General features: G+C 39.0%; 1 protein-coding gene across 9 annotated transcripts in view; it reads right to left on the bottom strand.

Moving 5' to 3' along the window:
• Positions 1–12,736, bottom strand: part of INPP4A (inositol polyphosphate-4-phosphatase type I A) — a 79,189-nt gene that overhangs the window by 25,772 nt on the left and 40,681 nt on the right. For 2 of the 9 annotated variants that reach the window (XM_069876460.1, XM_069876445.1), the window contains exons 13-18: positions 12,529–12,637; positions 10,872–10,889; positions 8,124–8,307; positions 6,557–6,775; positions 5,312–5,450; positions 2,164–2,196 (exon numbers count right to left, since the gene is read on the bottom strand). In XM_069876460.1, the coding sequence (XP_069732561.1) occupies positions 2,164–2,196; positions 5,312–5,450; positions 6,557–6,775; positions 8,124–8,307; positions 10,872–10,889; positions 12,529–12,637 (702 nt within the window). Of the gene's footprint in view, positions 1–2,163; positions 2,197–5,176; positions 5,451–6,556; positions 6,776–8,123; positions 8,308–10,871; positions 10,890–12,528; positions 12,638–12,736 lie in introns of all 9 variants that reach the window. The other 7 variants (XM_069876426.1, XM_069876409.1, XM_069876436.1 and 4 more) reach the window with 5 other exon arrangements.

Below are 12,736 nucleotides of genomic sequence, written 5' to 3' on the forward strand. Positions count from 1 at the left end.
TCTTCCGAATTCTAAATGCTTTTTGCTACCTACTTCACAGAGATGTCACCTGTGTTCTTTCAATTTTCTAGTCAATTATAGCTACTATTAATAGTATACAGGAATAAAAGGAATTGCACTCCCAGGCTCAAATCAGGTTTGAACAATTCACTGGCAGCATTTAAACAGATGTTAAAGGCCTCTAAACATTCAACTTTCACTTGGATTTTCTTTTCCTTCTCTCTTCCCCTCATTAATTTTCCTAACAGAACTTATTTACTGAAAGTATATTTTCTATCAAATCTATCAATAGCACCTTCAAAGACCATGCAGCACTAATTCTAATGTGAAATCCACTTAGATTTACAACAGCTGGAGGCCTAGTCCAAGCCAGTTCTTGAGATGTCTGGGACACAAATCCTGCTTTTTAATCAGAGGTTTCTAGTTAAAAGTTATTCTGTCTGAAAACTGGCACTGTACAAACCAGCAGGGTGCCTGTCATTTGCTTCAGGCACTTTATATTGTACAGCAAGAGACAAATCCCACAGTCTCTATTCAGACAGCTACAACTGAATTTTGGCTGGTAAATGAGGGCTATTTTTCTTTGCTATTTTTCCTAAGAGGGTTGTTGACCCAAGTAATATACAGCTAGAAACGTGGCATTTTCAGAAGGCAGGCAGTGGGGAAGAAGAGAGAGGGAGGGGTAGTGGGAAGGCCTGTAAGTTCACACAGTAGACCTTCTCTGACTACACACAACTGATTATTTTATAAAATAACATTTTGTTACGAGAACTTAATACATAAAGCCTGAAAAGACCAAAGATGTAATGTCAGGTGGGAAAGTTTCTGCATTTTCACCCCCGAGTGTCTCTCTTCTCCAGTGCAATAACAATTTTATTAAAATAACTGTCTTCCAGACCCTTAAAAAGATATTTTTAGTCCTTTTATACAAAAAACCCCATTGCATTCATAAATCAAAGTACTGGGTACCCACAGTTGCTCCTGGTCTAGGTCAGGGTGCAAGAATCCATGATCTCTAAAAAAGATTTATTAAATAAGTGGTAGTTGCTAAGCCCTGATCCAGTGAAGTACAATTGCAACCCACTTAAGCACACAGTCACGTCACATTTGGCTTCAGAGGGAAGCAAGTGTTAAGTGATTCACTATGCTGTAGCTTCAGCCACTTAAGTTTATAATGCAGCTTTGGGTATATCTGGGTACCCAGCTGGGGTGACCTGACTGCTTTTAATATTTCCATTTTTAAAATAAATAAATAGCATTAATTTATGCACAGCATTCATATTTTGCAAACATTAAAGGGATGTTTCAAGAATTAAAAACTTGTGGAGCCTTTTACCGATTAAAAACATTTTCTTGGTGATAGAAGGAAACAGGATGGATAGTTGAGAAGAACAATACTATATTTCATGAAGATGAAAATCATACCTGCACTGGGGCTTTATCTCCCATTGGTTTCACTAAACCCAGAAATCCATGCTGTAACATGGATTGAACTGAACCTTCACTGAACTCAGATTAAACTACTCTCAAATGGGAGAAATTACAGCCATCTAGCTGGGAGAGAGTGGTATTACAGAGGCATCATACCCATTTACAGTCCCTGTAAATGCAACACAAGTGTGTGCAAGTACAAGGACAGAGGAAAGGTGGCTAACAGTGGGATGAAAGTCTCCTAAATTCTGTATTCTGAAACATTGGATCTGCAGTACGCAACACTGCTTGGTGTGTACCCACCACAGAGATTTCACTATCAGCCTTGTCAACTGCTCCATGTTCTGCTCGAGTTCTCATCGAGAAAGGCTACCTCAGCTGCACACACATGAAAGGGCATGTATGAATGTCAGACTCCCAGAGATTTCAGTGACATTTGGAACAGGCCTCAAATCATTGTCACCTACAACAGTTTGGTAAAAACACATCAACTAGAGACACCAAAGAGACCATGAACAAGTGCTCTCCCATCCCTGGACATGAGAAGTTACCAGATACCCCCTTGCACTATTATTTAGGAAACAGTAACTTCTCCATATGCTTAGGTAAGCTCGTGTGGTATTGCAGAGCATTACCATTTCAAAATGGTCAATGTTAACAGCAAGTTCAGTTGTTAATTACGAACAAACTCCTGCCATTTTCAGAAGAAGCAGAAGCCATGAATGCACATACCTGGGGCAGATTCTTCCGGAGCAGGGCTGCAATCTGCACAGAAATGGAGGGGCAACATGCATGATTAAGGAGCAGCAACACAGTCTTAACATTAGCAACTCAAATGCTCAATGCCAGGGTTCTCAAACACTTCCAGTGACTGAAGAGGAGCTCAGCAGAGATACTCCTTTGCCTGCAGGAAGGAGTATGTCTTTGCCTCCTCCACTCCACTGTTTCCCATCAGAGGAACGCTTGGATGGGGATTTGGAGGAAAGCCAGTACCTGCTAGCTCAGGGCTCTTGGTGGATTACCAGAAAGAGCATTGTCAGCGCCCAGCGATCCACAGGGCAACATTTGAAAACCACTGGTTTAGTGCAATTCTAGGATAAGCTGGCAGTAGGGCTGCTAAACAGAACAGCAAAAGACTAGCAGTAAGTTCAATGCACTTAACAGAAAATGACATTGCCCACAATGAAAGAGTAATAAAGAAACAATACTTAGCTGCCTTAGACAAGTTTTTGTTATACAAATTCTGAGACAGTTAGCACAAGCATCAGATTGTATAATAAGGAAACCTCATAAGTGAAGCCTGCGTTCCACACTCACTTCACTGGGAGGAACAAGCTGTCAGATGAAAATACACTACAGTGCAAGGCAAACAGTAAAAAATAAAATATAAAACCTATTATAGCAAATCTTGCACTAATGAAAAGTAGCTTATTAAGCTAACAGAATTGAAACTTCTCCTGTTCATATCTAGATTCTCTAGTCAATAAATCATGAACTTGAGAGTAACAACAGAAAATATGAAATTCAGTTGTGTGCATTGGGACAATCAGCTGAGATAGAGAATCCAAGATAAAACTTTGTCAGTAAACTGAAACTCAGGACGTTCATTAGAGAAGTGATACGCCTCCATGCAATTTTAGTAATGAATACCTAAGCCTACAACAAAAAATCAATTTTAAAAGAATGCCTTAAGTCTGACCTTGAATGTTTCCAGTAATGGGGCATCAACCACACTTCAACCTGGTCCAGTGTTTTATGATCCTTACTGTAAAAAATTTCTGAATCTACCTTCTTTTAGTTTAAAACCATTTAACAGGCCAGGTTTGGTGTGGTGTCAAGAAAAGTAACCCAATGGGAAAATTCCCATTGATTTCAGTACAATCATTTTTTTTTTTTCATACTATTGAACGTGTTCCTCTGGCAAAAATACTGACATTAAGTAGGAATCACATTTGATGAGAATGTGACCAAGTACTCAGCTTGCCTGGCTTATAATAAACTTCCCAAGTGCAATTCAAATTGCACATTAAGGCCTACAAACAATGTTTGCACCAGACACCTAAACGCCAGGATTTTTTAAGTAAAATTCACCCAACACTGTTTGCCAGTCACACTTCAGATCTACTCCTTACACTTGTAGCACTGGGAAACGTCAGCAAGCCCCTTAGACTTGACGTTTGTGACACTTGCTGATTTAAAGTTTCTGTCTCGGGTTCTGGGAATTAAATAGGAAGATTTTTTCATATTTTGGAGGAACAGCAGGGAAAGTTTACAGAAAGTAGTGGCACAAACAAACTCCTTGGTAAGTAAGTGCAGTTAATTCAACTTTCACATGGCAAAGTGTCAAGATCCAGAGCAGATTTAAAAGATGACTGAAAATGAAATAAAATAATTGCTCCAAAATGCTTTTAGCATTGAATTATCTTGGGAAAATGTTCTGATATCATCCAACAGATTTTTCCTATTCTTTTTAATCTAATTCTTTTTAATCTAAAAATCTAGAACTTTTAATCAGTGCTATGAAGGTGCATTGAAGTTTACTGATAGAACTTTCATGTGAATACATCTAAAACTTCATATAAACTAAGTAGCAAATAAAATCATTTAAAGGTATCAAACTGGTAGAAGAAATGTAGTCAAAGATTAATCGAGAACACATTCTGAAACAAGAACTAGCACTCCTAATCCTTTATAATACATAGAAATGTCAGTCAGGTCTAGAAAAACATGGTCATTTAAGATACTAAGATCACATGTAACATGTACAAAGCTACCACAAAATATATTAACATTTATTTTGTTTTAACATCCTTCTTGCTTTCTTTCTCTTAAGGGACTGCAACATTAACAATGGGATGGACGTGAAGTCACAGACACACATAAGGGACAAAGGGCCACTAAATGATAAGACAGAACAAGACAAAGGAAATGAAAACACGAATCAATTTTTCTAGAGCTTAGCGTGGCACATCTGTTCTATTAAGTGACCAAATCATAGCGACCACATGTAAAAAAATCTGAGAATAAGTCAAATAAGTGCATATGTAAATTAAATAACTGTCAACCTAAACTGATAAATGTATCTTTCCTTCATGTGCACATGGCATTTCACTGGATTCAATCCAGCATCCACTTTACCACAAATTTTGATAGCATTATTCCACAGAGAGCTTATACTGCCAATTCCTATCTTCCAGCTACAAGAAATCTAACTAATTGAGTGCCTCAGCACCACAGCTTTTGACAATTTGGGTTAAAATTTGCTTTAAACTCCAGCAGGGTCAACCAAGCCCAACTCAGTCTAATGGAACAGCTTGGCTCCCCTCCTGAGCTCTGGTAGCCTGGCTGGGATCATTAGCAGTGCAGCAGTGCCTGTAATTTTCTTGTGTTTTATGTATCTTTTATACAGGTTTACTGCAATAAGCTTTGATTGCTGCAAAGAAGCTGAAGCCAAAAGGAAAGCCACCAGAAGTGTTGTTTGACATATGCTAACCCAAACACCCGTTTTACCAGATTAAACACGCAGCATGAAAACCAGGTATCAATGGATTTCAGTGGGATTGGGATTTCCAAATAAGCAATGGGTTTAGCAGCTCCCACTACACCACCAGTCCTTTCTGCCTTACATCAGTGCTCAACATCACCACTAAACTAAAAACACACAGTAGGATGTAACAGAGGCTTAGGAACGATGCCAGCGCACAGCAAGAGAGCAGCAGTGAGAAGCAGTGTCTGGCATACGCACTTGTCTTTCTGTGAGAATGGCATGCACAGGATGGTGTGGATGAAGGTGGTGGTGAGGATGATGAAGGTGGTGAGGATGATGAGGTCTCATCTAAATCTTCTGGATTTATCCAGTAGGCACGAGTGTCCCGATTACCTTTCTTACTAGTACAGCTGATGTCGCACTGGAAAACATCTTCACAGCTGTCACTTTGCAAGCGCTCCTTCTGGAGAAGTTTGTCCACTCTCTGTATGATACACTCCAGACTTTTGTCAACGTTCAACCAAACTTTCTCCTTAAAAAAAAAATTTCTTTCTCAATATAAAAAGAAAAGAGACGTTGGGTAACAAATCCCTTGATAATATAATCCCTCCCATGATTCTGGCCACAATTCCTTTGCAAAGTTTCCCCTGGGCTACTGTGTTTACATTCACTCACAAACAAACTCTGGATATGTAAATAATGTATACCAGCTTGCTAGCAATATGTAGCGACATGACGCAGTAAATTGCAAAGCTATTTTCTAAGTAAATCTGCTGAACAATTTTAAGTGCCCCTTGGTACGCTATTACTCCAATTTCCAATTGGCACCATTGTTTATTCTTGAAACTCATGTTTGACATCAAAATTGTATAGAATCACATATCTTTTTTCTTATATAACTCAGTGAAAGACACATAAAATTACTGCATTGTATTATTATCTAAATTATTGAATTGGCTTTATTTCTATCTCATTACTGGGAGTCTGGCTGTAAGAAAAAGTCTGCCAAAACAATTAAAACTAACAAGGATCCATTTCCAAAATGAATCGGATCTCATTTCTCAATTGATACTTCACGATACTAATAATGTTTTTAACTAATGTTCACTATTTCTGAGATTCAATGCACTACAGTTTATATGACAAAATTTACACAGCCCAATTCTCATTTCAGTTGGCAGTGATGAGGAAAACCATTTAAGTTCTTGTGCAAGTATTTTTAAAATGCTGTTTGCAATCAAAACAGAGACAGATTGCAAGTTCTAAACATTTAGATGAGAATAAAAGCCAGGAAGGCTGAACTGCACAGATAACACATATAAAAGACACTATATCTTGGAGAAGTGTAAAAGCCCACTGTAAAATAGTCAGGCTTTTTACTTTAAAAGCTATTTACTTTCCCTTGGAACCAACTACAGAAAAGCCACTTATTCACTGTAACGATCTCCTGTTTCTATCTCCATGCCAAGGAATAACTGAGCATAGGATGGAGGGAGTGTCTTTGCTAGTTCACCAATACCTCCAAAATAGTCATCCCATGCGTATCTGGTGAGCAGTTAGAGAGCTTATAAACAAAAGAGCACAGCAAATGAGAACTTAAAAGAAGAAAATATCCATCACTCCTCTAAACAAACATACCCACTCTTCTTCATGCCAATCCACCTGCAGAGAGGATCGACTATTTCTTCCTGTCCATCTGGCCACAAGTGTATCTTGATCATTCCTCAGCATTACCTGCTCCCCTTCTCCAGAGGTTGGAGATGCTTTCGAAGCTATATAGTCAGGCCTTGCAGCATTCAGTCCATGTATTGAATTTGCCAACAGCTTACAGTCGCAGACTGTGACAAGTTGCCGGGTCTAAAAAGCAATAAACCCCCAACATTTTAACAACTTTTCATGATTCCACATACAATTTATGTTATATTCTTTCACAGAACGAAAAAAGAACTAGCATTCTGTAACAGAAACTGTTGTTTAGGAGTCTCTAAGATGCCTTTAAAATATTTTTACAGAATGGCCTTAAAAAGAAACATAGAATACCAAAACACAAATGGAATATTTCCAAAGCCTATTACATTAGCCTTGCAGTTGTTGAGAATTTCACTGACAGATGTGCAATTCATTTTTATTTGCACTTCACCCTCCATTTGATGAAAGCTTACAACAACGCGCACACAGTTTTATACCCCACACAATAGCTGCCACACCAGAGGCCAGGCTTAACCTCTACCATCCTGTCTGAAATCATATCAAGATGTAAGAGGAGGGCTGAAGATACAACCCAGTGATCAATGCAACTTGTTCCCTGTCTTATTTAAAGGTGTTGTATTAAAGGATTTATGTAAGTTACATGAATATGAGAAGTATCTGGCCTACATGTTTATTAAAAAAGGAAAACAATAAACAATCCCTTACTATGTTATATGTACACGTTGTCCAGTGTAATAAATCCCACAAATCAGTTATACACATCATACTCATTTATAGTGAACATTATAATATATAATATATTTACATGGGGTCACATTATTTTTTACTCTCTACAAAGTTTTACGCATATTCTCTCCAATGGGACAATTTCTGTCAAACTGATCAGCCTTTACTGTCATTTACAACCATCAGATCTGCTTCAGGAACAGAAGAGGTCAGTAAAACTGTATTTGTTCTTTTGAAACTGTACGTTAAGTGTTTAGCTGTGGGTCTAGTCTGGTTTCTGTTAACACCCATCAAGAAATAACTGATTCACATCACCGTAATTCAAGCAAAGGCTGCATCACCATTATTCCTTATTTCACCAGTGGAAAAATACAGAATTGTTTAATTTACTCAAGTTTTGCCCAGTTGCTGCTGCTTGACAGATGACTCAGAGGAAAATTAATACAAAGCAGGTGATTATGTAGGAAATGGCATAAAAGAAAGCAAAGAATGCATATTTCTGGAACATCATGAATGAATAGAGGGAACCAGAGGACATTGCTCTTCACTGCACTCTGGAGAGGAACTGAAGGCAAGAGTGTGAAAAGTAGGAGACAAATAAAAAGCAGCAAATTTTAATGGCTGGTCTGATTATGCTTTCTCTTTAGGATTGTACAGGTTACAATACACTATGGAGCAAGTGTATAGGTATTTCAAGAAAACCTCCAAAAGACAGAGACAGAGAAAAAATTACACTGTGTTTCAGGGTATGAATGTATTATTCTCCTACCTTGTCTGCTAGGATGGCAAGAGTTCTTTCAAGGCCGTTAGCTGATCTATCCTTAGCAGCTCTTGAGAGCCTTTCTGCATAGTAACTGACTTGCGTTTTCAGGGTGTTGATTTGTGCAATAATTTCCTTTGCTCTTACAATGTCCTGTGGGATGTATATTATAGACTGGGAACTTGTTGAAGTGCTGAAAAAGAAAGACTGGTATCAGGGGGGAAATCGATCTAGAGGCACACACGTTAGAGCAGCATGCTGGGGAGTTAATGGCAGACAACAAAAATTTACCTAAGCTAGCAATCAACAGTGAAAGGTCAAGTGGGCAATTGCACAGCAGGAACATGATCCTAGACCCTTCTCTGCCTTTACTGAAAGCATTCAGATGCAGATTTACTAACCCCTTATGCCAAGGGGCTGTGGGCAGAGCTTGTATACCAGAGGGACGGTTCTGCTGAGGAGAATGTGGGTGATTTTGCCATGAGATATAGAAACACTGTTTGAAGAGACAGCTTGCCCTGCTCTCCTTACAACACAGACACTTCCTGACGTATGGTTTACAAACTTGTATTATCATATAGCTACTAGCAGGGCAAAAAGAAAATCTGCACTCCTTTCAACACAGAAATGCCACCCAGATCTATGCAAACACTGTTGTACTGACATAAATTCCTTCTGCTAGTAAATCCTTCCCTCTATGGCAGCCCTGATTCAAGTTAGACCAACAAAAGCAATCTTATGGTATATAAAAAAGTCTATCTCCAAGCTAATAAAAGAACTCTGTGAGGAAGCTTCTGTTAACAAACTCTTACTATACCAAACAAGGGACGCAGACTCTCCTTATTATAAACTCAGCTGTAACAATATAGAGCAATAGCAAATTTTGTCCTTTTCAAAATAGTAAGGGAAATTAACTATACCAATAAAACTTATCTTTACATTGGGATACTACAGCTCCACTAAGACTGCTCACTTGGCAGTGGAGGAGGAGATAGCTTATGTCCTCTAAGTTTAGATGTCTACAGAGGTTGCTTATCCAGTCCAAGAGAGATGCTTGGATTCCTCTGTAACTCCTTGGACTCCCTCTGTAACTGCCGGAGAAAGAACAGCACTTCTAAAAGGCTGGATTAATCCTACCTGAGAAGAGCCATTCAGAAAAGCTGCCTTTTAGCTAAGAAAACTACTTTAACCTGAAGTTGTGCTCTCAGTTAACTATTTGGAACCAACCCACCACTATTCCTGTTTTTTCCCCTCCCAGTACAAAAGCCATACTAGGATCAGCTCCAGCTGTGACAAGTGTGATGCCCATTCATGACGTGGCATCAAGCATGAGGTGACACTAATTGTATATCATCTTATATTCATCTTTTTCCAATTATGAATGGCTTCCACATAGTAACAGCACAGAATAACCTATTGTTCGCAGCACTCTCAGCGCTGCTCGATGGACACAGCTGGGAGACTACAGAGAGAGCAGTTTCTTTTCCAGGCACAGTAACCTCACATCATGACCTCTGAGGAGTGTAAATTCCTCTACCACCCCTAGAGCAACGCTGCTACTTTTTGCATCGTGTCTGTGAAGTAAAACAGAGAAGTGTTGCATGGGGCACACTTTAAAATCATTGCCACAAATACCAGTTCTTGTCACTGAACTGAAATTAAGGTGAGGGAAGAACTTAGTCCCAGTATCTGTCTGAGCTCCATCAAAAGAAAAGATGGGGACCTGTTTTCAAAGGCTACTAATGCAGAATTAATTCTTGAGAGTTTCTTTGTGTCCCTCTGGTCATCCACTGGAGTGGAGCAGAGAACAACCCCTCTTCAGTAGTGCCACACCATACAGCAAATAATTTCAGCTTTTAAGACTTTCCCTGTACATGATTTGCAGTCTCTATTGACCGGTGATCTTAGTGACAATTCCTCTGAGCAATTTCTTTCCACAACAGTGTGGTTAACATGCATAAAGATGTATTTGGCAGGAAAGGCCATGCAGCGTATTGAGATCTGATTTAGAATCATGACATTTTTAATCACAAACATTTGCTGGGATGATCATGGGGGGAAATTTATGGTGTAAAGTTCACATATATTTACTTTCCAACCTGCAATTGCTTTTTCAAATGAACAGCTCTCATTCTACTATATCAGCAAACTGTAACATAGCCTTAAACTCTCAGTGAATTAGGGGGTTCAACATTCAATATGAGTAATTTAGAGCAGAACTCCTGTGCTGTTGAACCATCAAGTAATGTTTCCTTTTCATACCACTGAACACTACAACATGAAAAAACCAACCAAAAGTTAAGGGAAAATGTTTAAATGAAGACATGGGTTACAAAAATATAAACCATGTCCAACTTATCACCATAATGATGTTAAAATATGTAAAGTTATTTTAATTATCTTCCACCTATAGCAGATCATTCTCTGCCCAGGCAGTTTTCACTGGAAATAACAGAGGAAAACATTTAAAATTCTTGTGCTTTGCTCTTCAGTTTTCTAGTTTCTTATGATCAAAGAGAGCCAGGAAGTTAGCTGTTCATTACAAACAAACATTGCAGATGAAATGCAATTCATTCACACGTTCCACATAGCAGCTACAATTACTCAGAGCACAATTAGGGATGCCATGATGCATACATTAAAAAGCCCTGTACAGTTTAAAACACACTAGATCTTCGCCAAACAAAAGAAAGAAAAACAAAACAACCCAAAGAACAGAAACCCTCTCTACAGAACTCTCAGAAACACAAAACTCACCAACACTCCTCATAACTGCTAAAAAAAACAAAAAACCAAAATAAAATTAGCAGATTGTTAGCAAATACCAAAAGCAGAAAACTAAACAAAGAATGTTTGGGGAAATAACTTGAGTAATCTTTTCAACGAGGCAGATACGTAACAATTAAACTTGTAAGCAAAAATCACAGATTGCCAGATGCCCATGTGTTGTTCTGGAGAAATGTTGCGGATGCACCAAGCACAGTTTTGCCAATGAAAGGAGAAACCACTGAACAATATCTACGTAACAGTGAAACTGAGGAGAAGGATCTCAGTTCTACTATACTGGCTTTGATGATAACATAGAAGTCCTTAAAAAGAAAGTTATTCTCCACAATTTGAACCTACATTTTTCATAGATCCAGGAAGAACAGTTTTGTAAACCTTAAAGGAAAATTACTGGACAGAAATTAAGCTCTCCAATCAGCTTGGTGAGGGGCGGGGAGTGGGAGAAGACAAAGGAATTTAGATATTGCAAGAGTGAGGTCCACTTCAGTTGCTAAGCTGACAGAAGAAGATTATTTCAGAAAGCAACACTGGTATCAAAAGAACAGGAAGGGTGAGCCTAGTACACTAATGTTTCCAGGTTTACATTTCCTCTAGTCCCATCCTAGTGCACTCTGTAAGTCAGAAATAATTACATTAGGCATATTTCTGCACCAATCTTTTTATCAGTACAGATCTGACTGACGTTCACAGAATGCTGCTATTCACGTCTCCACTGCCAAAATTAATTCTGCAGAGCCTGGTTCCCACGTCACTCCCTCCTCCCATCAGCTCCAAATCCCACAAATCCTATCAAGGTCTCCTTTTCCCCGGTTACAAGGACTCCTTGTCCTGCTGCTCTCATTGTTCCTTAAATTCGCCATACTGCAGCAAAAGTAATGCAGGTCCAGACAGCATTCTCTCCTCCTTGGAAGCTGGAGTGGCTGCCACGTAGGTCTCTCCCTTTAGCATATACAACCTTCCTGACTTTTGTCCCTTCGCCTAGTATCTATGGCTGCACTTCCAGAGAGGTCACTAGACAGTCCGTGAAGACAGGACCATGGAGGTCAAGTATCCTGCCTGGAGAGCACAGTGAGGCCAGATTCAGAAGCCTAATCTCTGCATAAACCTTGAGGCCACGCAGAAAAGACTCCAGCAATGACCCCAGAACTAAACCCAAGCTGTCAACAAGGAATTTGCCTATGAGGCAAAGCTGTTCTGTACTAAAAAGAGTCCAGCAACAGGACCTTGAAGCTACGAGAGTGAAAGTCTCCTGAAAGTAACAGGTTGAAAGTGTGACACAGTGCAGCTGAGGAGGTTCTACAGACAAACTTCCTAATCCACAAACAGGCAGAACCAAAACCCAACACCTAAACCAACTAATCTAAATGAACCAATAATATTCTGGAAAATTTAAAGATTTCACTAATAAGAGAAACAGCCCATCAGTAAACAAACAAATATGGTAATATAAAGGGAAAGTGTTGTCCTTCTCTGGGGAAAAAACCCATGAAGTAATCTTTTCACTGTATAGTAGAACTATCGAATAAAGTGAAATAAAAACATAGAATGGAGTGATTTTCCAAATTATTGAGCATGGACAAGGAGGAAAAGACACAGTAACAGCTGACACAGCAACATTTCTACTTACTGTTTCTTTGCCTCTTCAAATTTATGCAGCTTTTTCCGCAAGCCACCTGATTTAAAGCCTTGACAATGAGCTGCTGGTGCTCCTATCGTGACTATGTCGTAGTTCTGATCTGGGATGGACAAAAAGGACTTACAAATGAAAGGTTGTCATCTTTACTATGGACAAACAATTGTGGAAATTCAAAAACTACTTCGAATGTATTTTTTCT

The sequence above is a fragment of the Phaenicophaeus curvirostris genome, chromosome 1, assembly GCF_032191515.1.
Source record: "Phaenicophaeus curvirostris isolate KB17595 chromosome 1, BPBGC_Pcur_1.0, whole genome shotgun sequence".
Taxonomy (NCBI): domain Eukaryota; kingdom Metazoa; phylum Chordata; class Aves; order Cuculiformes; family Cuculidae; genus Phaenicophaeus; species Phaenicophaeus curvirostris.